The sequence below is a fragment of the Lates calcarifer genome, linkage group LG23 (assembly GCF_001640805.2).
Source record: "Lates calcarifer isolate ASB-BC8 linkage group LG23, TLL_Latcal_v3, whole genome shotgun sequence".
In the NCBI taxonomy this organism is placed as follows: domain Eukaryota; kingdom Metazoa; phylum Chordata; class Actinopteri; family Centropomidae; genus Lates; species Lates calcarifer.
In genome coordinates, this window is record NC_066855.1 from 13,048,112 (window position 1) to 13,073,785 (window position 25,674).

Here is a 25,674-nt window from a genome sequence, read left to right on the forward strand (position 1 = left end):
TCTCTTTGGCATCCAGCCACTTTCTGTCATTTCTGCACCGACTGAGTTATCTCAGTAGTTGAGGATGAACCCAGTGTGATTACCGGCTGCCTGCAAACACCATAGAAGCTGTTGCGTTTACCACTCTGTTGGATTTTGCTTCTTCGTTTGATCACCAGTAATGAAAGACAAAAGTGCCAACTGATGCAGTTAATCTTCCCTATCACCATGTTTGAGACTTTAAAAGCTCATTTCAAATGTGACAATGATTGTTTTCAAAACCAGAATAATACTTAATGTAGGTATTTTTACAAGCTCAAGCACATGACCATACCATGAATACTAGTGTGCTTATAATCATGCTCTTTACCTATTTTGTAATCAGTTACTCTGCATTGTGCTGGCAGATACTCTTCTGGGAAAATAGGGAAATGCTTAATCGCTCTACATGTGAAGAGTTTCTGAAGACAAACAGAGCAGAGATGGTCTGCCAGATGAGTTGTCTGCTGTCATCCGCTCGTGTCCTTCCTGCTTCTTCCACTGCTCCTAGCAAGTGCTGAACTTTTAGTAGAAACACAGAGTGACAGAGCTGCTCATCAAGGCCACTACTGGAGCTCATGTGCTCAGTATCTCAGCCCCCCCCCCCACCCCCGGTTGAGAATCAGGCTGCCTCTAACACAGTGCATCAGATTACCACCCTAACATTGTCAGGCCTCATCAGACTGATGGCTGCTATCACAGATGCCACCATAGCTGTAAGAGATCCCTGCCATCTTTTCACTTGTTTCATCTGTCATTATGCCACTACCTGGTGAGCGGGGTAGTGGGTAGGCTCTAAAATGTAACGCAGTACACTCAGCATAAATCTCAAGTGACAGCCCACCCTTAGAGGTGGAAGTGTGCAGAACTTCCACTCAGACTTGACTTTGATTAGCTCAAAAAAGTAGTTCTGTCCCGAAGGTGACCTTTTTCCCCCAAATGCAGAGTTTCTGAGATCCCTGCTTTCCTTAGGAACTCACTAATACATTTTTCTCAACTGGGTGGCATGCGTACAGTGTTTTCCCTCCACTGGTTTCTCTCATGCCAGCCCAGCAATTATTCACAGGCGAGGCTGCAGGCAGCAAACCAATGAGGGGATTTATGCAGATAGAATGCGCGAGATACTTCGATGAATCACGTCTCCCTGCACATAAATTTGAGCTTGTTGATCCACAATGATGATATATGTGGCCCTTTCCAAACGTTTGGTTACTGGACAAAGTCATAACTCACTTGCTTGTTTATGCAGCTCTTCCTCTCAACACCCCCCAAACACAGACACACACGTGTATATACCCAGACACATGCATTACCCCTGGTATGATTATGCAAACTGTTCATAGCTGCAGCTCTGAGATCAAGTGAAAGTATTTATATGCTAACAGGATGTAGATAAACCATGTTGCTTTAACATTAATAATAAATAGTCTGAAAACATGGATTATTACTGTCTTTTAAGTTAACAAGTATGATTTTTAAAAAGGCTAATCACATTTTTATATAACAACTTAATCATTAATTGCTCTTTACACAGTTCACTCACATCTATATAGAACTATGTATCTTTTTGGGAAAAAAAAAAACGACTCATGCACAGATATAGTCACAGTGTTAGTAAAGTCATCAGAGGGGATCATTTAATTCTTGTGCCTCCTCAGGAGCTGACTAAGGGTCTGTAGTGCTGAGATTTACATTTGGGATTATCTGTTTTATTAGTCTGCTATTTTGTTAATGACTTGCTGTAAAGTCAGCCATGCTGCATGGTTAATTGCAGTGGAATCTGTCACTAAAAGCTCTCGTGTTACCTCAGACTTCCCGAAGATACACACTCTCCATATAAACACATGCTGTATTGTACACAAGATTTGGTCTTTTAGTCTGCAAAAGTACACAAAAACCAGAAGTACGTAGAGTAAAGAATGTACCTCGAAAATAAACAACACCAGTGATTCTCATCTCCTCCTCCATCTTGATGCTCTCTGTCTTCCTCATGCATTTCTTTTGCCTCCTTCAACAGCAAAAGACAAATCAGAGAAGATATTCGCCTTGTCTTTTGTGAAGCTGATGAGGTACGATGGGACGACTCTAAGGGACGGCGAGCACGATCTTATTGTGTACAAGGTGAGTGTGCAATATCCCATAACGTGGTTAAAAGTCAAGTCTTTGATGTTCTGGTGTCTTTGTTGCTGGCTGTCTTCCTGCCAGGCCAGCCCACACTCCTCATGACATGGGCACAGCAGAGATGAGTCGTAGGTGAAAAATTGGCCGGTCTTATTAGTACCTGCCATAATAATAGCTTCACTGCTCTCTATGGAGAATTGTATAGTAGGTACACATCCACAGTGAAATGAAATTACCTTACAATTAAAACCCCTTGCATAATGATACCTTTGCGTCATGGTGCCCATTTATGTTAATTAAAAAGTTAATGTGGGAAGAATTCCCCCAATTAGATTTTTCTGTTTCTTATTTTTTGCATTGCCGTTGTCACTCAAGGATAGTGTTTGGCAAATGGTTTTGTAGTTACTCTCACATGCAACGGCTGGCAGAAAACTCCATTTAAAAAATTGTTTTAGTGATAGTGTACAGAATGAAAATGCATCTCACCAAAAACTCACAGTAATAGAGCATAACACTTCATCTCAGCATAAACAGCTGATATAGATTTCAATTATACTGCAAAAATGTAATGAGCTCCCCAAACTACCTCAGGTGTAAATATTAAATTTGCTCATGAATTGATTGGAAACCAGGCAGAAGCAAAGAAGATGGAAGACTCGTCTCTGTACCTGAACTTACCTGCCACCAAGCTGGAGCTAGAGGAGAAGGGCTACTCCACTACCGGTAAAAGCACCCAGAACCTGGGCAACTGCACTATCAGCAAGGATTCCTTCCAGATCTCCACCCTGGTCTGCTCCACCAAGCTTACACAGAATGGTAAGAGCCTTTGTACTTCTGTAGCTCATATTTGTATATTTTCTCATTATGTAAGCGTTTGCTCCATCTATCTGTTGCTATGCTTTGACTCGACTAAAAGAAAGATTTTCCATGCTCAGTAAACATAAACACAGGGGGACTCTGGGACTTCTGTCGTTTTTTCGCTCCTCCACCTGGTCATGCTGGACGCTTGCCCTCATTCAGAGGTTTTCTTTCATCCTTTTACCTACTTTCTCCTCCTCAGCTCCCTGCTGTCAGTCAGTCTCAGTCAGTAGATTTGAGTCTATCTCTGCTGAGTGTTGACAGCTCTGCACTGCTGTCAATCTAGCACAGTGTATTTTTATTTTTTATTTTTCCCCAGGGTGCTGAGAAGATCACGTATTAAGCTAAGGAAATCCCCATCTCTGCCTTGCGCCTCATCGATTAATGGGATTTTGGCCTCTTGTGTTTCCTCTAACCTTTATACATGTTTATAAATCCCAGTAGACATTACTGCTACTTTATTTGCAGCACCAACATTGTGGTTGTCTCAGTGAGGATTGTGTGAAAAGCTGGCCCACTGTGTGTGAGTGGTCAAATGATTTCACAGTTACTCTAAACAGAACCCTCCAAAATGTCTGCTTTGCTTTCCCCTGAGCCTGGTGCCTCTTTGTTATTTTTTTTTGGTAGGCAGTACTGAGTCACCATTTTAATTAGAGTCAAAATGAAAGCTTCCTCATTCCTCTCAGTGTTTTTTGGCCACAACCTTAAAGAGTGAGAATGAAGGGGCAGGTTCACTGCAGCGTAACTTTACCTGGAAGTAAAAATGAATTGTTTTACTTGCCCAAAGCCAACACCTTCTTTGAATAAGAAGTGCATCACGCCCTCCTGTTTTTTATTCATGGTAATGTGAAGATAATTTTGAAGTAGTCAGCTTGCAGTGCACTGTTGAAGCAAACTGACTGTTGTGTGTGGTCTAGCACTTTGAAGTCTGTTTGCAGTATCAGAGCTGTCACTGAATAATCTGTGTGTAGGCCTGTGAAAGGAAGAACTACAAACCTGTTTTTACCTTCTTCAGGTGCTAAATATGTTATATTCCTTCAGGAGAATCTGACCAGAGAAGATCACCAACTAGTGGTTTATTAAAATAAACCCAAGTTCTTTTCATTTTACTAAAGAGTAGTTTCATTTATTACACTTTGGTTCTTATGTTATATATCAGTAAGGGATAACATTTGCTCACCAAAATGATTGATGTGACCTGGAAACATGTTAATATCACACAAAAGCTTAGCCAGACTGTCCAAACCACTGTCTTTGATGAAGCTGAAATGACAATGATCCTTGACAAACATCCTTTTTACCCCATCTGACTTTGCTTTGTGAGTGTTGCCTCATTCCTAAATCTCAGCAATAAACTTAGTGAGCGCAGTCTCATTATCACTGAGAGGAAGAATATTGACAGTTTTAGAAAATAAGACCCAAGTTGTGATAAACTGGATTTATACTTAAAAGAAGAACAAGGCACACCTAACAGAGGCACTGCATTGTTGGTTTTCTAGTTCTAGTCTTGCAGTTAAGGAACTATCTCAGCACCTTTTTGTTTGGTTAAGAGAAACAGATTGTTGTCAAGCTCGGTTTGCTGACATTTTGGAAAGATAGGATTTTCACTTGGCTTTGAAGAGGAATTACAGCTGTCTGTATCTTCAGTAGAAGTCTTTTCCCCACCAGCTGCCATACTAATACAGAGGCCTTATGTGACCTTGTGGTAAATCTTTGCCAGTTAAAAAAGACCTGCATGGGGAAAAAAAAGAAGATTTTTCGCTCATCCTGTCTCAAGTGTGACCCCAGTAACATGCACAACAAACATTCATAAAGCTTCTTTAATGAAGTCACAGCTGACCCCAGAACAGGCCTTGGTTAGATCTCTGGGATGAGGGGAGAATATTGTTGTCAAAATGTTGCTGGAGGTGGAGGTGTTGCGTGTTGTTACAGTAATGTTCCCTTTGAGGGTTATTAAGTTTAGTCTGCGGTTTAAGTTGTCATTTAAATACAGTCATATGTGCCCTCCCACTCTGCTCAGTGGGTGGTGAGATGAGCAGTCTCAGTTACAAGAAGCAGAACCTGCCCACACTGATTACACTAGACAGGGAAGTAATGTTTGCAGCTCAGACCATTGTCTAAACAGTAGATGTGCAGGATGCAGAATACGAGACAAATCAATCAGTAACATCCTCTCCTCCTGTTTTCTTTTCTCTGCTCTCCCCCTTTCCCCATGTGTGAGAGATGGGCAGCAGTGTGTATCCTGGTGAGAAGATTCAGTCCTGTAGAGCAGCTTCACTGCTGATATTTACCTGGCACTTTGTGGTGGTAATTTGCAAGGCACCATTAGGTGCTTGGGGATCAGTCTGCTTCGTCACTGCACACTGAGTTTGATTAAACAGAGAGGCTTTTGTGTTGTGTGTGTGTGTGTGTGTGTGTGTGTGTGTGTGTGTGTGTGTGTGTGTGTGTGTGTGTGTGTGTGTGTGTGTGTGTGTGTGTGAGCGGGCACATGTGCCTGCATGTATGTCTCCTCCAGGATATGTCATCCCACGCTAGAGCTCTAGGAAGAGGTTTGAGTTCTTTTAATAAAGCTACGTAGAGCCAGTCCTTTCTCCCAACTATACTGGTGTCTGCCTGCTTTATTAAAACCTAGAAGCTCTTTAAAACTCCCACCCAAACAGCTAGCCTGCTCGCTACCTCACTCACTTGTCCCTCTATTTTCCTGCACAATTCCAATTTCAGTTTTCCTTCTATTCTGACTTCTCATTTACATTTTTAAACATCTTTTCACTTTTCAACAGTGTTTGACATAGTTAAGTAGTTAAGCTAAACAAATCCTTAAATGTTGAACATTCATCTGCTAGCTGCATTTTTCACATGTAAAGATGTGCTTCTTCTCTTTGTGGTATATCATTAATTGACCTTGTTGGTTTTTGACTGTTGGGTGGAGATGTGGCAGAGGGTTAAGGTACTGCATATATACTTTATAGCACTTTTATTCAAAGTACTTAACAGCTTGCCTCTCATTCACATATACTCTCACACACTGATGGCTGTGAGCTACCCAGCAAGGTTCTGCCTGACCAGTGGGAGCAATTTGGTATTCAGTTTGTTGCCCAAGGACTCAGCATGTGCACAGGATCAAACTGCCAACCCTGCGATTAGCAGACAGCTTTCTCTATCTCCTGAGCCACAGCTGCTCCAACCAAAACAAGCGAGAAGCAAGAAGATGTTGCCTTGGCCTCTGGAATGTTTTTTAATCATTATTATTATTATTATTATTATTATTATTATTATTATTATTATTATTTACTATTTATGGACCAAATAATGGATTGATTTCTCATAAAAGTAAATGAATTGATAATTGAAATAATCTTCTACTTGTAGCCCTGATTGTGTCTAAACTTCTTCATCATCACCTCGACTCATATTCATCTTTGCCTAACTGGTTGCTCACAAGAGATTTTTACTGAAGACTTACTCTGGCAAAGGAAAAAATAAAACGACCCTAGAGTACCCCTTGCAACAGACTGCTTGCTTCATACACATGACACCTCATCCCTGATCCCCACATCTGAGATGAAACACTCTTTTTAATTAAGCTAGATTTATGCAGGCGGCCTCCCAGCGCTGGGAGCTTGTGTGAAGTGGCTCCTGGTTCTTCCCTAGGTATTTGCAGTGTGCTTCACTAAATGGAGGCTGGAGGAGAAGCAGAGATCTAATGACAGCAGAGCTGGCAGTAGACCTGGCCTGGTGGAAGATGTATTAACGTCCTGTCCTTACCTTGGCTGGGAGGAAAAATACTTCATGCACCTACTATGTGTGAAATTGCTCTTGCATCACTGGATTCAAAAAGTCTACACTTTTTAAACTTTTGAACCAAATTCAAGGCTATTACTATTAAGAAAAAAATAAGAAGCTATTAAGACTACTTAGTGGTTGTGCTTGCTGATAAAAATGAACAAAAATGCTTTTGTTAGGTTAGATGTACTGTAAACAGACATTCAAATGGTAATAAGAGGGCTTTTGCATTTCACTTGAGCAGTGACGATATAACCTGCGCTCCCAGAATTAATTACTCCACCACTCTCCATCTGCCAGTTTTGTAGCATCTTTTAAATTTGGCTGCCTGCAGAGACATCCATTCTCTGGCATATGTTATTTGTCGAAGGCACTCAGTAATTTTCTTGTAGCTCAGAGGCAAACCTGACCCCCACCCCCCCCAGCACCTTGCCTCACTGTCCCATGTGCTAAAGCCAGTGGCTGCTAACAGCAGAACCCCATTGGGAACAAGCCAACTGATGATTTATCCCCATTTCATTCCATTTGTCTCTCTGAGACGCTAAACCGTCAATTTTCAAATTTATGTCTTCTTGAGGAGGGAGATCCCTGGAAGTTTAGACGGGGTCTTGTGACTGGAGCCTGATAGGTTGTCAGGTTGCAGATGATAGGCATCCATCACCATGTTGCCATGCATGATTGGCTCCCACTTAGCCAATCAAGCATGGCAAACAGAGATAGGGAGCAGCCAGGGATGAAGGTCCCAGGAAAGCCTGAGTTCATATATAGAGTCAGGTGAGTCTTTAAACCATGTTTTCTTGAGCCTAGCTGCTCTTTCTGCACAGGCTTGGCTAATTATAGATCACAACAAATATGCTATGAGAAAGACTGTGGACAGGGCCATAAGTGAGAAGATGAATAGATTAATTAATTATCTGGTTGACAAATTTATTGAAAACTCTTCACAATCTATAAATCAAATACAATATTTTGAAGCAAAAGGCCAAGCATTCCCTACTTTGCTGTTTTCTCTGTTTTCTGTGATGGAATATCTTTGGTGTTGGACAGACAAAAGACACAGACTTAACACATTTTTCAGACTAAAGAAATTATTAGTCAGGAAAACAACAAGCAGATAAAGCTTTAAAGAAATGAATCAGTAGTTACAGTGCTTGTGTGTTAAGAGCATTACAGTGTATATCAAGAACTAGAGTCAGGGGACTCTTAATTAAAAAAAAAAAACAAACAAAAAAAAAGACAGGACTAATGCAGAGGAGGTTAAGATATCCTGACTTTTAGTCCCTGCTATGGGTTAAGCTCCACAAATATTGGATCCTACATTTCACATAATGCAACTCAGTAGCATACTTCTTAAGAGACTACCTGACCCTTACTAATAAATTACTAGTTACTAGTTAGTAAAAGTTGTATATCTACAAGCTCTAAACAAAATAACCCTGATGATATCACCTGTTTTATTTTTTCAGGCTTGACACAGGACACATTAGACACTTGGTTTCACAGGCTGAGTAGTAACCCCCGTGATGATCTTGATGTTAACGATCAATGAAGTCGGCCTCTAAACTCACTGAAGTCTCATAACACTCTGTGTTGCCAAACGTTTTTCGTCTTTGTAAAAAGTGTGAGTCTGTTCACAGAGCTGCTGTATACAATGCCTTAACAATCTGACACAACCGCATTTTTTAAGCTCCCAGTTTGATAACCTGCCAAAGGTGGTCTGAACGAGCTCTCCCTTGAGCATGATTAATCACATTATGACTCATGCTCTTGTGCCTAATTCATTTTCCATGATAAAAGTGAGAGATCTAATAGAATGGGAAAAGCTATATTTTTGAAATTTACAAACTACCTGTGTGTGTGTGTGTGTGTTTGTGTGTGTGTGCGTGTTTGACTCATTAAATTTAAAGGTTCATCCGTTTCTTGCTCTCTTGTATTACCATTGGAAGGATGAACTTAATGCTGTGCTTTTTGGTAATGCCCTGTTTTTTTTTTTTGTTTGTTTGTTTGTGTTTTTTTTCAGTGGACCTACTTGGCCTTCTGAAGTGGCGGTCCAACACCAGCCTCCTGCAGCAGAACCTCCGTCAGCTGATGAAGGTGGAAGGTGGCGAGGTCGTCAAGGTCAGAGGGTCAAAAGCACTTTGTCTGCTGTCTTCATTTCGATGCTGAGTCACAAAACTCTTGTGTAGTCAAATACGGTTGTATCCTTCAGAAATGTATTTTTTACATGTCACAAGCAATCTTTAGTGTTCCTGAAAGCCACATCTACTTTGCAGGGATTTCACATATGATTTTACTTCTTGTCAGAGAACAGGTTGCTGTGTTTTTTTTTTTTTGTTTTGTTTTTTTTTTGGTAAATATGTAGAGGGAGAACATAGAACCACACATAGTGTACAGAAGGGGAGGAGATGACCTGCTGTTAGAAATGTAGGCAGTGCTCAGCACGGGGCAGATGAATAAATCACTCTCAAGAGAAAGTTTTACATAGGCTGGTTGGGGGCCTGGCAGATTGCAGTGCATCTGAGGAAGTCCTTCACCAGACAGGTTTGATCAGGCCAGATAGATGTGTCAGCCACAGCTGGACCGGTTCATTAAACCACAGGGGTGTGATTATTATTACCACCACATTAGCACTCAGTCCCTGCAATGCACTCCAAGGATGTCGGTGTGCAGTTAAGTACATTTTCAGTTTGGCATTCAAAAACAATTTGTCAGAGTGTACTTAAGGCTGGATACTGTGAATTAGACACTATGCACAAAGATTAGATCATAAAGAAATCCTAGAAGGTTTTTTGAGGTTTTTCAATTGAGCTTTTATGCCTGTTTTTTCATCTCCCTAATGTGATACTGTGAGCGAGTGAACAGGTCGCTTCTCCCTCATCTCTGTCATGCAGTCTGGCCCTCTTGAGATTGAATTGTGCTTTAAACTCCACACTGTGCAAGTTATGTTTGTTTCTTGTTGAGAACATGATGAATCTCATCCATCCTGAGATGACAGACCAAGCACGGTATAGAGCTGTTTCCGACACTTTTACATCTGTTTTCACATTGCCTCAGAATTGGCTGAGTAAATGGAGCATGTTTCCCTGGAGGGGGGGCTGTATATAGTTAGTGTTTCTGGAGGTACTGCTGACAGGGAAATTATTACTGTCTTCATAGAACTATATTGGCTCATGTTACCAGCTGTAAAGGGTGTGTAATGGGTTGCATTGTCAGAGCACTTGGCATTTGGTTACACCAAACAAGGCAAATGAGTTCACATTCAACATGTTTGCATTTATCATTTTTGGGATTATTACCTGACACCAATTCAGTATTGTTGTTTATCAACTTTCAGTGGATTCATATTCTGATGGTCATTTACTAGTACAGTATTGTAAAAGAATTTAAAAACTGTCCAAACCTGTGATATACAACAAAAATAAGTTAAAATGAACCAAATAAGTCATTTAAGATTTTGTTTTACATGTGTTTTTGCACTAAAATGTTATCATTTTATTAGCCGATGTACAGTATCAGCACCGGAAAAATATTAATATCAGCAGTTTAATGATTTGAACTGTATCATCCAGCTCTTATCGGGATGTATTTATAAATATAATTTCCAGTTGTTGATTTTCTGCAAACAGTAACTCAAAAATGTTGCACAAATTTCATAAACGTGTTATCATTCTTCACTTTACTCGTCACTTCCACCAACATGCTTTGCTTCTTTCATTCTAGTTTCTGCAAGACACTCTGGATGCTCTCTTCAACATCATGATGGAGAACTCTGACAGTGACACTTTTGATACTTTGGTGTTTGATGCCTTGGTAAGTGAAGGAGCAGACAATAACAGCATAGCACAACTCATGGCAGCAGAGGTTCTTGTCAGTGAAAATAAACATTTAGACATGTTTCATGCGCAGATGCAAATGCTAATGCTGTCAGATCTTTCATATGCTAAACCCTTTTTTGATGGGCGTCCCTGCTCTTTATGTTGGCCCTTTTTGATTCCCCAACAAAACCTGCTCTGCTCTAAGCTGCAGTATTAAATCACAAGAGTAAAAAATGTGTTTGTTTTTTGTTTCTGGAGAGAACTGTAAATCATTGCTGTATCATATTAATTTCATAGTCTTTTCTTGTGAAGTGTATTTTTTTGCATGATTAATTAGAACTATTTTTGACCACACAAACTTCAAACAGCCTGTATCTGCAACAGAAGAAAAAAGAACACCTTCACTTTGCCAGAGCAAATGCATTTTGGGACAAGAAATGTTCATAAGTATGCAAAGTGCACACCTTAACTCACCACAAGACTGTTAAGTATGTGCCAGGGGCACACCTCGGAGGAAAATACCTTAACTGCGACACCTATGTGCATCTCTGTAAACACAACATTGCAGTGCAGTCCAGAAGGATTTGTACATATTTTTTGCTGTGTTGGACCTACACTTAAGCACACAGGATTTGAAATGAAGCTATACTAGTTTATCCAGTGTGAGTGCAAGTATTTTTTTTCCTTTTTGTCAGCTCTTTTTCTCATTTAACATCTTATGTGTGGAGTACAGAGGCAAAACAATTTTTTAAAAAAGGTGTTACTGTACAAATACCTATGGGCTGTGCTGTATGTAGTAGCTTACAGACTGTTTCTTGTTGTTTGTACAAGAACAAGAAGAAGAGCTGGGCTAATCATTTGCAGAGGGAAGTGCAGACACACTGCATCTCATGTGGAATCACTTCTGCATTGATCTGCATGAATTTGTAATGCCAGGATAGAGTTTTCATTAAAGTTGTTTGTCTAACATTAAAAGTCTCATTTTCCTGCAAAATAGAGCACAAAAAAGGATCTTGGAAAAGGCAAAAATAAATTAGCCGGTTGAATTTTTGATTACGTAACTTTGTCATGTATTAAATCTAGTGTTTGTAGCCAATGAGTTGACAAAGTATCTAGCAGAATTCTATCTAATGTGGCTTTGCCTGATATGGGGTTCATCTCAAAAGGAACAGTTTTCTCTTTCAGAGAGAGGAGGTAGAAATTGTGTTGTCGGGTGTCCTAGATTATCTGCAGGCTAGAGAATTGAGAGAAAATGGCTTTCTGCTCAAATGCAATCTTCCTTAATTTCCCAATCTATTTCAGCATATTGAGTAAGACAGGCAGTTTTTCCCGCTCTCCATTATGAGCCATGTGGTTTACATTTTAATGAATATGTCTTTGTTCTCTGACAGGTGTTCATAATTGGGCTTATAGCCGACAGAAAGTTCCAGCACTTTAATCCTGTCCTGGAGACCTACATTCGAAAGCATTTCAGTGCCACACTGGCATACATGTGAGTTAATTAGCCTCTATATAAATAAATAAGACTAAAGACATTCAGCAACACATTATATCCCATTTTGTGATTACAAGATTTGTCACACCTTGTATGATTGTGTTTGTAGGAAGCTGACCAAAGTCCTGAAGAACTATGTGGACAACGCTGAGAAGCTGACAGAACAGCTGCTGAAGGCCATGAAGGCTCTGGAGTACATCTTCAAGTTCATCGTGCGCTCCAGAGTCCTCTTTAACCAGTACGTCCTGATACACACACACGCGCACATAGTATGACACATATTACTTTAACAAATGGCTGTTTACTGTTGACAGTACAAATGAATATACAGTATATCAAGAAGGCAAAGCACATTCAAGAGGAGCATTGACTTCTATGGGTACAAGGTGTCTTGTGATCAAGTATAGTCTGTGTAGTTGTGACCTTACTCACTTTTTTACCGTAATTTCCGGACTATTGAGCGCACCTGACTATAAGCCGCACCCACTAAATTAAAAAAAAAAAAAGAAGGTACATATACATGCCACACTTGTCTATAAGCCGCAGGTGTCTAAATGTTTTTGCGGCATGAAACTCGTTAGCCCGTAAAAATCTATAAATTAGCTGCATCATTGCTTAAGCCGCAAGTTTCAAAGTGTGTGAAAAAAGAAGCGGCTTGTAGTCTGGAAATTACGGTAGTAGCATTTTGTGTTGTGAAGACAAGGACTTGCAGCATGGATGCAGTTACTCCTTAAAACATTAAAGAAACAGAACTGCTTGTTGACTTTATACTAATAGTTGTGTAGCAGTTGTTTATTAAATAATGTAGTGGTTTCAGTATAATTTCTTTTTTTTTTTTAAATCAACATTGTATGCAGTATTGATTGTGTTATCCACAGTACGATGCTGGATAAAGTTGAAATGGGTAAAAGTGAACGTTCTTTGGGTGAGTTAATTTCTATGGATGTATTTATAATTGGCTGTGAGGATATTAAATGGATGATAATGTTGTCGAGCCACGGAATGAAGCTGTTGGCGGCTCAGGGGCTGATGTATGATCCTGGTCTAATTGAGTGTGCAGAGTTTGATTGGTTTTCTGTCCGATGTCTGGAGGACGCTCCGTCCTTTAACTCACATATGAGACCACTGCAATGGCGCACCAATCTAGAGATGTCCATGTTCACACTGTGTACCAAGTGGTTTCTTTCACAGGTTAATGAATGACCAGCTTCCAACCTTGAAGTGGACCTGTGTTTTATAGTTGCTGAAACACTTTCTTTGGTTGGTTGTCAGCATCAGCTCTGTTGGCTCACTGTTGCCGAGTCGCACTTAGTTTAAAATTCCTCTAAATAATGAAGTTGCATTTGTTGGTGCCTTTCATGCAGTTCGAGGAGAAGGTGCCAAGGCAGAACATTTCTATGAAATGGTAGAGGAGACACTCTAATCATACAATTTCTCCCTCGTGACTTGAGCCCGGTGAGGCTGTCCCTGAGCTTACCCTGCTAAGGGTAATTGTTGTTGTGGGAGATCTGAGACAGGTGCCTCTAATCCCGTGATTTCTGTAACACCCGAAGAGTGACTATCCTGGACCATGTAATACCCACGGCCCCATGAGAGACTGTGGCACCACAAAATCCAACCTCTCTGGAAGAAAGCCATTCAAATCTGATGCGGTGGGAGCAATCTAAATAATTCACCCCTCTTTGACCGGCCTCCCTCTGCCTCAGTGTGTGTTTTCAAACAATATCAATTTCTCTCGCAAATCCTAATTTTTATTTATTTTTTTTATCTGGGTAGTTGGCACACTTAATTACTTTGCAGCAAGCACAATGCAGCTCATTTACAGTTAATACCCAGTTTGTGGAGATTTATGGGCTCTGCAAGTGGGATAAAAAGCGTTTGAATTTTTGGGGGGATTATGGAGGAAGCCCCGCTTTGTATTCCCATGCACTTAGAAATTGGGGAAGTGGTTTCTGCAATTGTTCTGTGATCACTGCCTTTTTAGTTGCTACAGTCACTGGGTAGCATTTACTCCACATAACCAAACCTGCAGAAGAGACATTAGTACTACTAATACGCCAGACAGATTAGAAAGTAAAGTCAGTGAACCCTTCCATGGCATTTGCTTTCTGCTCTGCGCATAGTATTCCAGGAGAATCATTAGCATAGATCATTAATTTTTCTGATTTTTGTTTCCACATGAAAGCAGGCAGGTGCTTCGGGGTCTTGTCATGTTGTTTTAAATGCTAATCTGGCTGGCAGCAAGAGTGATGTCTGTGGTTCTGATCCAAGAATATTTGCATTGATAACACACACGGGCCATTCTGCTGGCTGCTTTTAATGATTTAACAGGGAATCATCAAACTCTTGTCATTTCCACTGCGGGTGGGGCTGTTTACACAGGGATGAAATAAACAACAGCCTTGTGATCATCTGCCAATGTAATTCTCTACTTCATCTCCTCCCAGGCTCTATGAGAACAAAGGAGAGGCCGACTTCGTGGAGTCCTTGAGGAACCTTTTCACATCCTTTAATGACATGATGAACAGTAATTCAGAGAACACTGGCATGGTAAAGGTAGGCTGATTGTCCACAACTGCATGCTATCGCTCCAACTCCGTGCCAAGAAATATCTGCTGCTTTGTGAATAGTAAATAACTGCTGCTGTGTGAACTGTAAATAAATCTGCTGTGATTTGCTTTGGATGGCACGCTCTGTAATTGGAGATGCATGTGTCTTGTTAGATGCTAACTACTACGGCAGCTGCTCAGTGATGATCTCTATGTCCTTCATTTTTGTTTTCTTCACCTTTGTCACGTCTCTGCAGATTTTCTTTATCTTTACTCTCAGTTTCTCCCAATGTGACCTTAGCAGGGCTGCACATAAAATAAAATGAGGTATATCAGAGAGTATCTTAAATAGATGATTAAAGAATTATTTTGACATGTTGGGAAATGGTTCCTTGCTTTCTTGCCAAGACTTAGATGAGAAGATCAGTACCACTCCTCATGTCTGTTTGGTAAATATGAAGCTGCAGCCAGCAGCTTGTTAGCTTTTCTACCAGCACCTCTGTGGCTTGCTAATTAACACATTGTATCTTGTTTATTTAATCCGTACAACGTGTTACACTGTTGCACTGAAGTGTAAAAACAAAAGTTGGAGTTTTATGGGGGATAATATGATTATCTCCGTGCCCGGGCAAGAAACAGACTGGATGGATTAAGCAAACAAGATATGTGGTATAGAGCTTCAGGGATCCTTGTAGGCGTATGTTTCTACCTTTGGACAGAGTCAGGCTACTTGTTTACTCCGGTTCCTAGTCTTACCAGCTGCTTGCTTTTGCTTCATATAGTATTTACAGTACAAATATGAGAGCAGCATTGATCCTCCCACCTAACTCTCACCCAGAAAGCAAACACTTGTATGTTCCAAAATGTCAAATTATTCCTTTAGGATTAGGGCTCAGTCTGGAAGTTCCATGCTTTTTAGGTATGAACTGAAATGTGTCTGCAGTGGCCAGAAATCAACGACATAAAATATCTTGTCAAATACTTAGTCTCAAAACACTGCTCATTTTAGATGAGTTATATTTATGTAAAGTTCATTCAGGGCTGTATGTGTGTGACAACATTAGACAGTGACACATTTGAAAAGTTGAAAAATTGTGGACCATATTTCACTTTATGTCCATACAGTATGATTATATGTAATATAAAAATACTTAACTCCTCAGTAGGAGTGAATTTGTTGAGGGATCTTAGTCAGTGATTGCTCGTCAAGGTGACAAACTGTATTTGTTATTGATTCCATTTGTAATGGAAGGAAAGTTGGAAAGGAGTTGATGGGTTCAGGATAGTTTGTGCAGCCCTAGCCTTTCAGATCTATCTTCCATTCACACATTATATATGTTTGTATTGACTTCTCTTGTCTGTCCGTGCTGGTATGTATGTGTTTGTGTTTTTCCGATCTCCTTTTCACTGTGACCTTGACTGTCCTGTGGTCTGGGGCTCCTCTGGCCTTCTCCTCTTTAGCTGCTCCTTAAGGTATTTATTTCACCACCTTGCTCCTCCTGCCTCTAAGCTCTCTTCATTGTCTTTTGAATGTCCTTGACCCCAAACTCGTTGACTACAGATTTGAAACAAACATATACAGTTAGGTCCATATATATTTGGACACTGACCCAAGTTTTGTTATTTTAGCTGGTTACCAAAACATATTCAAGATACAGTTCTATAATCAATGTGGGCTTAAAGTGCAGACTCTCAGCTGTAATTTGAAGGTATACACATCCAAATTGGAGGAAGGGTTCAGGAATTACAGCTCTTTAATATGTAGCCGCCTCTTTTTCAAGGGACCAAAAGTAATTGGACAATTGACTCAAAAGCTATTTCATGGGCTGCATGTTCCCTCATTAATCCATCATCACTTAAGCAGGTAAAAGGCTTGAAGCTGATTCCAGGTGTGGTATTAGCATTTGGAAACTGTTGCTGTGAACCCATAACATGCGGTCAAAGGAGCTCTCAATGGAAGTGAAACAGATCATCCTTAGGCTGAAAAAAAAGAAGAAATCCATCAGAGAGAAAGCGGAAATGTTAGGAGTGGCCAAATCAACAGTTTGGTACATTCAGAGAAAAAAGGAACACACTGGTGAGCTCGGGAACTCAAAAAGTCCTGGACGTCCACGGAAGACAACAATGGTGGATGATCATAGGGTCCCTTCCGTGGTGAAGAAAAACCCTTTCACAACATCCACCCAAGTGAAGAACACTCTCCAGGAAGTAGGTGTATCAATATCTAAGTTTACCATAAAGAGAAGACTTCATGAGAGCAAATACAGGGGGTTCACCACAAGGTGCAAACCATTTATCAGCCTCAAAAATAGAAAGGCCAGATTAGACTTTGCCAAAAACAGCTAAAGAAGCCAGCCCAGTTCTGGAACAACATTCTTTGGACAGATGAAACTAATATCAACCTGTACTAGAATGATGGGAAGAAGGAGGTATGGAGAAGGCTTGAAACGGCTCATGATCAAAGGCACACCATGTCTCCTATAAAACATGGTAGAGGCAGTGTGGTGACATGAGCATGCATGGCTGTGTTTGTTGATGATGTGACAGAAGACAGAAGCAGCCAGATGAATTCTGAAGTGTATAGAAATATATTTTCTGCTCAGATTCAGCCAAATGGAGCAAAGTTGTTTGGACAGCGCTTCACAGTACAGATGGACAATGACCCAAAACATACTGTGAAAACAACCCAGTAGTTTTTTAGGGCAAAGAAGTGGAATATTCTGCAATGGCCAAGCCAATCACCAAATCTCAACCCGATCGAAAATGCATTTCACTTGCTAAAGACAAAACTTAAGGCAGAAAGACCCACAAACAAGCAACAACTGAAGACAGCTGCAGTAAAGGCCTGGCAAAGCATCACAAAGGAGGAAACCCGGTGTTTGGTGATGTCCATGGGTGCAAAAGATTCTCAAGTATTAAAAATGAACATTTTATTTATGGTAATGTTAATTTGTCCATTTATTTTTGAGCTCCTGAAATGAGGAGACTTTGTATAAAAATGGTTTCAATTCCTAAATGTTTAATTTCAAATCCAATTTGGTGGCATGCAGAGCCCAAATCATGAAGATTATGTCACTGTCCAAATATATATATATATATTTTTTGTGCAGATACACTCACATGCACACACATGCTCATGTACACACACCTATGCTTTTAGAGATAACATAATCACAGGGTACATGCACCTTGGCACACCTACAGTAGATCCATGTGCACACTCAACCATAGGAGAAGCTCAGGAGTCAATTAGGAGTCAGTTGCTGTGTAATTGGGTGAGATATTAGCTTTACTGTCAGTAAATTAAAAACTGATCTTGAGGAACGAGCATGAAAGCGAAGAATCCTGGTTTCTTCCCAAGTCTGCCCTTGTGAAAGCACTGTGACAGGTGGAAGCTAATGAGCAGTCCCATCATACCTCAAGTCTGAATCCTGATGAACATCTGGACAGACCCACACACATGCAGAGAAAAACTTTGATAAACACACAGATACACACACACAGAGACAGTTGCTTCTGGTGACTGTGTGAGACACACAACACGGCACCGCAGCTCCACTGAGATTTGGAGTGACACTTCACACAGCACAGCCCAGCGCAACAGGTGGGAGTCTGGTTGTTGCCGAGAACAAAGCAAAAAAGACATTCTGCTAAAATGGCCTCTTCAGTAGGTAAACAGAGGCAGTTGGCTTTTCATCAGGGTTGCTAAGTGAATCAAAGTCAAACATCTTCTTTGAAATCCATGTTTCGGTCTCTGTAACTCTTTCTGACTGCGGAGTCGGGGTGAATGTGTTGAGGTGCAGGTATTACAGCACTAAAAAAGTTTAGTATCCTACCTACCAAACGGAAATTGTTTTCACAGTGTTTCATTTAAATACTCTCTCTCACCAACCTCATAAACATTGCTAATTACCTGTCACATATTTTCAGAAATAAACCATGCACAATCACAAACAGTGGATTGTAGCGGATGACGTCCCGCGTGCATCTGAAACGTTTGTATGGCTAATCAACCTCTGAGACTGACTGGCACTGCTGCTAATTTGCACAGATGCTGTATAAACACCCCAACCCACCTAGGCCGGCATTTAGCTGCAGTCAGTTAGAGAGGAAAGTGTCAGCTCGGTTAATTATTCCCATTATTAATGGATGGCTCTGTAATCAGCCGCTGGGTGCACGCACTTGATGACTTTATTATAGTATCAATGAGCAAAAGTAGATTATATCTGGCTGTGTCTATCAAGGTATCATTAGAAAACATCTTCTGTAGGTCCCAGTTTATTTATTAGTCTTAACACCACCCCCTGACTCCAAGTAGTCTGAAAGAAATTATATGAGACTAGGAAGAGACATCATAGGAGTTGAGACTTTAGTGTCTGAGATTGTTTATAAACAGTAGTGGAGTTGTTGCAGTTTTTGTGTAATTCATCTGATATTAATAGGTTATTAATAAAAAATACCCACTCATAGTATCAAACAAACACAAAGTGATGACACCAAACCTGTTGCTCATCAAAAAATATTTATTCTTTGTCATCAGCTGTTTAACTTTCCATGAGTCAAACAGGAAAGGAGGACACAGAATCAGCTCTAATGAAACACACAACATAACAACCCTCACTTCCCTCCTTACTTGGGGAAAATATTGTATTACATAATGTGGGATTGAGTAGCTTACTAAATATCAATCAATGACTAAACTAATTAACTTAGAGATGAAAATAACCTTGACATGTTTCTTCTTCCGGTAAAGGGTGCTGCACTGAAGTACATTCCCACCATTGTCAATGATGTCAAGCTGGTCTTTGATCCCAAAGAACTGAGGTAATTTCCTGATGCACTACATATTCCCATCACCATTACAAATGACGCCTGGTGTAGACAATTATAATCTGAGAGGAAAGCGTACACTGGCAGATGAGAACTTGTTATCGCAGCAGATCACATGCGCATCTCTGTGAACTAATTATTTCTGTGTGTCTCTGTGAGCTTCTCAAACAGAGAAGGTGTTGCTAAAGAGCACCACAGCAGCTCATTAAAGCAAATGTATAGAAAACGCTCCAATTAGCCTTAAATGTCCTTTTTCCAGGGAATGAAAGAGGAAATCTTAATTGCTTTTGTTTTTCGAGGCGTCCGCTTGAATTAAAATTTTATATTTAGATGAATCACTAGCAAGCTGATGGGATACTGTGTCGCCGTCAAGACTTAGAAGCGCTGTTTATGTGTTTGTGTGGCTCTCTACCATCGGCTGTTTTTATTCAGCAGCTCAACATTCACGAGCTGTACTGCAGTGGACACTGGTTAAACATGCTCAGGTTGCCTTGGAAACTCACTTACTGTTCCACTCAAGTGTCCAGTTAATGTTGTCTACCGTGAATGTCATCTGCTGTAGCTTAATGCTTGTCTTAATAATAAATGACTTCTGAAGTATCACACGCTTATATTACTGTAATACTAAACTATATATGTAGTACAAAACTGAACAGAAAACTTGATTTATCCTTCATATGAATAACTTTTCCTTACATGTAGAAATAAATGTGCTGTAAATGTCAAATGACCCCCATAACCTTTAACCAAAAGTGTCAGTTTTATGTATTTTTGGGATTGTGTTCTAGGCACATTATTGAGACCAGAGGGTTATTGCATTTGTGAGAAATGCCTCACGGGTGTGCCCTTGATTTTCTGTCCCATTTGAATGTCTTTAATCTGTTATGCTAAAGGGACACAGCACAAAAACAAAATAGATTGGCCTCATTTATGGAGCTTTTTTGGATATTTGATATTCAGTGAAACACTTCTTGGCTGTGAATGTATCTTTAAGTACATACTTTGTTGAAGTTTTGGTCAAACATTTTATCATCTGTAAATATTTAGCTCAAACTAATGTAGTCATGCATGAGTCATGCTGATTATGATGAAACATCCTGCACACAGACAGTGAAGCATGCGTTGGGGAAATCAGCAGGTTGAGTCTAATGTTTGTTAGAAAAAATTCAACTTCTCCTTTTCCTAATGATCTAATATTCCTTCCAAAGAGGCTGAATCAAAAGGACGTCTGTGAAATATGGTAGAGCTCTGTCTTGGATTCTTCTTAAATTATCTTAGTTATTTCATCATTAATCACAAACCTATGGTGGATTACTGGATATGTATTTTGTTACACAGTTTTACACTAACAGAAGAAGCAATTAATACACTTTTATGAATTAAAACTATAAAAAGCCATATTTAATGGCTTAAGCTACCATTTATACCATCATCAAAAACAATTTGACAAAGTGCTGACAGGATCTGTCCGCCTCTGCTTGATGATATTTCTAAATGGAAAACCCTGTATTGTTGCACATTATTTCAACAAATATTTGGCCATAATAAACACCCTTGACACTGGGATCTATATTTATTGCAGCTCAAAGATGGGCACAAGTGAAGCTAGTGGAGCTAGTACAAGTAGGTGTTTTCCAGGCCTTGAAATATGTTTTGCCTGCTCATTTGCAAGCACTCAGCAAGGAGCCCCTTCCATTTGCTCATTTCCAGCGCCTGGGCAGCTGCCATTTCCACAGCAGATTCTGGGCACACACAAGTCCGCCAAGCCCTGCCTCTGGCCTCAACTACACCACTATCAGAGTCAGGTGGGGAATGTGTGTGGGGTGGAGGTGGTGGTAATTCACCATTTGTAGAATAAATTGTAGAATTTATTCTACAAATGGAGGTGATTCACCAAATGCCTTCTAAGTTTGGGACAGTGATTCTGTTTCATTTCAAGTCAGATCAGAAATGTTCAAAATGTTCATACTTAATTGTGTCATTCATGATAAGGCCTGAAAAAATTTTAACCACATGACCTCCCTGCACTCCTGCCTAATACTGTGCAGCCAAATGAACCATATGCCATCCAGCTGCATGGTGAAGAGCAGTAAAATGCCCAAACTGTCCTATTTGTGGAACTGGAGAGACAGTTTGGACTGCTGTTGACAGATGTTAATTAAATTATTAGGTCATACCTGTCCTGGTTGTCAGTCTCAATAAAGTTAATAATATTTGTGTTGAAGTTTCATGGTCCAAAAATGAATTTCCAGTAACAATAAAGTGAGACAGGAGAAAGAGCACAATTGATAGATGCTTTGCCACTCTCTCTGTAGTTTGAGTGGAAACAACATGAGAAAAGCTTTTGATTTTAGCTTTAATTCTCAAAGCGGTGGTCCTTAGGAAGCATTCACTTAGCCATAAATCACAGGCCTGTCTGAGCAAAGGTGGTATCAGCTGTTCCTGTTGTTAGCACAAACCTGGCTGAGTGGCTGAGCTGGAGGTGACTAAATTGAAGCCTTGGGGGTGGGGGGGGTGTTTCATCGCCTGCCAGAACCTTTTCTCTCCTCCTTGAGCCTCAGCTTGCCAGCATAACGAGGATCCGGCCTCTTCATTGAGGAGAAAACTGTCAGCTATATGTGTGTGCATGAATGTAGATTTATCTTTTAGGCTTGGTGAACTGCTGAATGCTCATAGTTTTAATCTTACATGGTCATCTTGAAAGAAAAAAAAAAAAAAAGAATTGTCAATTTAAAAATATTTAGTTGAATAGTGTTAGCTGATGTACAAGACTGTATAGAATTAGAAATCTTTCAGGTCTGTAGTTTTGTGAAACACAAAAGCAACACCGAAGCCATTGAAGGTGAAGGTTGCACACACACACACACACACACACACACACACACACACACACGCACACACAGGTGTTTTCACATATTTGGGGCTGATTAGACTCTTCTCAGGGGTGTGTGGGTGTACAGACTGTGTTTGATTGACAGTTTTCTGACTCGACTAGCCTGTTTTGTTGAAGGTGTTAATGAACTTTTGGCTTTTTAAGCACACAAAGTTTGGAGACTGTAGCAAAGTTGTACCATAACTCAATCCAGCTTCATCATAAAAAAATAGGTCTAATCAGCCAGGATTTTTTTTTTTTTAACAAGTTAATATTTGTAAGGTCCCTCAAGCTTATTCATATTTGTGTATTACAATAGCAGTATTTTTCATGATATAATCCATTCTCTGAATATTCAGTTAGGAAACCTTTTATAGATTTAAAGAAGAGATGAAGAATATGTCTGGTTTTGGGTACATAAGCAAATAAGTACCAGAGAAATAAATGCACTTCATCTCATGAATACAAAACTCCTGCGAATCAGTCATCACTCCATGATTTAAACACTCTGTCTCTCCAATATAACCAAACGTAGCAAAATCTACTTTTACTGGGAAGCTGTTTTCAGAGTTCATAGGTCAGTTTTCAGGGTCAGTTGGCAAATCTGTATTGTCTCACTCTATATGTTTTTATGTCCTCCAACCCTGGCCAGAATATCTGAGATCTACCTGTGTGGCTGTGCAGAGCCTTTAATTCCGTTTTGGATGATTGATTGTGGTTTGGACACAGTCAACCAAACCAAGATGCCTGATCAGTTTGACCTTTTTGTTCTTTATTGTCTCCACCCCCTCTCTGTTTCTGTAGCAAGCTTTTCACCGAGTTCATCCTAAAGGTTCCTCTGGGTCGCCTGGTGAAACAGAAGCTGGATTGTCTGATTGACATCGTCCACAGCGATCTCTTCACTCATCACGGTGAGAGCACATGCACGCACGCACGTACGCACACACACACACACACAGAAACTGTACTCATTGTTCCTCACAGCGTGCACCTTCGCTCAGGGTGCAGTAATATAGGCAATCACACACACCACCTGCCTCCCTTAGGCAGCCCAGTGTAAGCCCACAGTAAAGGTCATTGGTGAGATGTAGTGGAAATCCCTCTTGTTATCTGAGAGAGTTAAGCATCCCCACTGCTAAAGTCACTTGTCTTGTCTTTATCAGAATATCAGTATTCCCATCTACCCAGTCTTAAAGTCTCAGCACCTCCTTCCTTCTCTGTTTTTACTATTTAATCATTTTTCCTTAGATTTGTTTATCTGAGAGTTTTTGTTCTTGTTTTCCTTTCCAAAGTCACACCAACACTTTTATAATATACTTGGGCACCGTACTGTTGTATATTTTGGCCATGATGTAGTATCAAATATGAAGGCACGGATGTAGAGATGGTTAATTAGAGCCTGTTTCTCCAGTCTCTGCAGCCAGGCTAGCTTGCGGTGACCTGCAGACAAGGCCCTGCTACAGTGACGGTCCAGGGCCAAACATTTTGCTGGAGGCAGCAGTCCTCTGAGGCCACGTTAGGCTCGATTTAGAGACAAACACATTCACACTCGCATGCTGTCCTGTGGTGGTAAATTAAATGCAAAGTTCCTAACCCAATAAAACAGCAAGCAGTGATTTAATGTGGCTGGCAGGGACAACACATGCCTGAGAGCGATTGGCTAACGTGAAGCAAGTGGACAATAATTATCCACTTGCACAGTTGCTCTCTGCCTCCGTCATCAGCAGATGTTCAGTTCAGCATGAATGTCCAGAAAACAAAAAAGATGAGATGGAATTTGGACTGGCGTGTAATGGCAAGTTTATTCTATTGAATAAGCTCTGATATTGAACATAACACAATGTAAATGTTTCTGCCTTCAACTTAATGATCCAGTCCTTTTATACTTTAGCAACATAAAATTGTCGATTTGTGGTTTGGCCAGTTTAGCAAGTAACTATTGAGGGACAAAGCTCAGTGCGAGGTCCTTCGGTCATTACTATTGATCTGCTGGTGTAATTGTGGACAAACCAGCCTCCCTGATGCTCGTGAATGGCTTGCTGATCAGCAGGAGGACTTGTTGCTGGGATGTAGATATGGAATATCTGGATGCTCAGTTCTCTCAGCGGCTCGACACACTGGTGCTTTGAACATCTCCAGTAGTAGAAATTGTCCTTTCCACATCAGAATCAAGTTGAACTCTGCTTTGGAGATGTTTTTATTGTGGATAATGACCACTGCAATGAGCAAACGGGTTAGCCAGGCAGTTCTTAAGGTAGCCTAATCAGCTCCCATGCCCATGCTCATGGGACGCATTGCTTAGTTAGCATCCTGATCCCCAAGTGGTCCTTGAAAGGTTCCCTTGCCAGCCAATACCAAAGTGAAATGTACTGGAATGCTTGGTGCAAATGAATGCCCAGCAAGAGGTATTTACCTAGACACTCAGCCCTCAGTAGAGTTTCTTAGCAGTCTGCACTTGCTTATCAGTATGCACTGAATGTGTTCACTGATGGAGGTGCTTTCTTTCCTGTAGGCAGCATATTAAGAATTTCATTGCAAAAACATGTCCTAAAATAGTATTATTCAGTCCCTGATGGGCTTATTTCTGTTGAAAATGAGAAATTTAGACAATAAGATGACTTTCCTCTCCCCATGGGTTTCATCTATACATTGGAATTTGAAATGCTGTGTGCTGAATTTTGATTGGTATGCATACTCACTTCCCTGCTGCAGATGAAAACTTAATGAACTCAGAAAAGAGGGTAGTGTCTTGTTTCATTTTTTTTTTCTGTTTTGGAGGCACAACATTGTGTCACCTTCACTGTTTATGATGTAAAAGGAGAGAGCAGGACGGGCGCATTAAATCACTTGCAAATAGGCTCATTGGAAGAGAACAAATATGTCAGCTGCTCTTCTGGTCTGTGTTAAAGGGGAAAAATCACTGTAGCGTCTAAAATCTGTTTGCGCTGGAAGTTTGAGGAGAGCACTCATGGCCTAGCTTGATAGTTCCAGTCTGCTTGTCCCTGCTCCCTCCCTGCCACTGGTGTGTGTAACTGTGTGTGTATATACGTATGTATGTGCTCACATGTCTATGTCCATTTATGCATCTGTGTGTGTGTATGTGTATGTTGCTACCTGTGTGTATTTTGAGTTTTGGAGGAGGTGCAAAGGGAATGAGGACTGAAGCGTTGTAAAAACAAGGTATTAAACACTCCATACAATGTTACACGCCCTCAGATAGGAGATTTACTTTTGTGTTCAAGCCCTGGAAGATTACTGAACACACACACAAACACATAGATACACATTTCTATTTCTGTATCAAGCAGATAGTTTGGTGCTCTCTCTCGCAGC

At 40.4% G+C, this 25,674-nt stretch overlaps 1 protein-coding gene across 1 annotated transcript in view; it reads left to right on the top strand.

The window, feature by feature from the left end:
- The window catches only part of dock1 (dedicator of cytokinesis 1), a 167,794-nt gene that overhangs the window by 36,029 nt on the left and 106,091 nt on the right, over positions 1-25,674 (top strand). Inside the window, 9 exon segments of the mRNA XM_051066127.1 lie at positions 2,036-2,139; positions 2,772-2,955; positions 8,801-8,898; positions 10,501-10,590; positions 11,987-12,087; positions 12,200-12,328; positions 14,538-14,646; positions 19,393-19,463; positions 23,146-23,252. Of these exon segments, the coding sequence (XP_050922084.1) occupies positions 2,036-2,139; positions 2,772-2,955; positions 8,801-8,898; positions 10,501-10,590; positions 11,987-12,087; positions 12,200-12,328; positions 14,538-14,646; positions 19,393-19,463; positions 23,146-23,252 (993 nt within the window).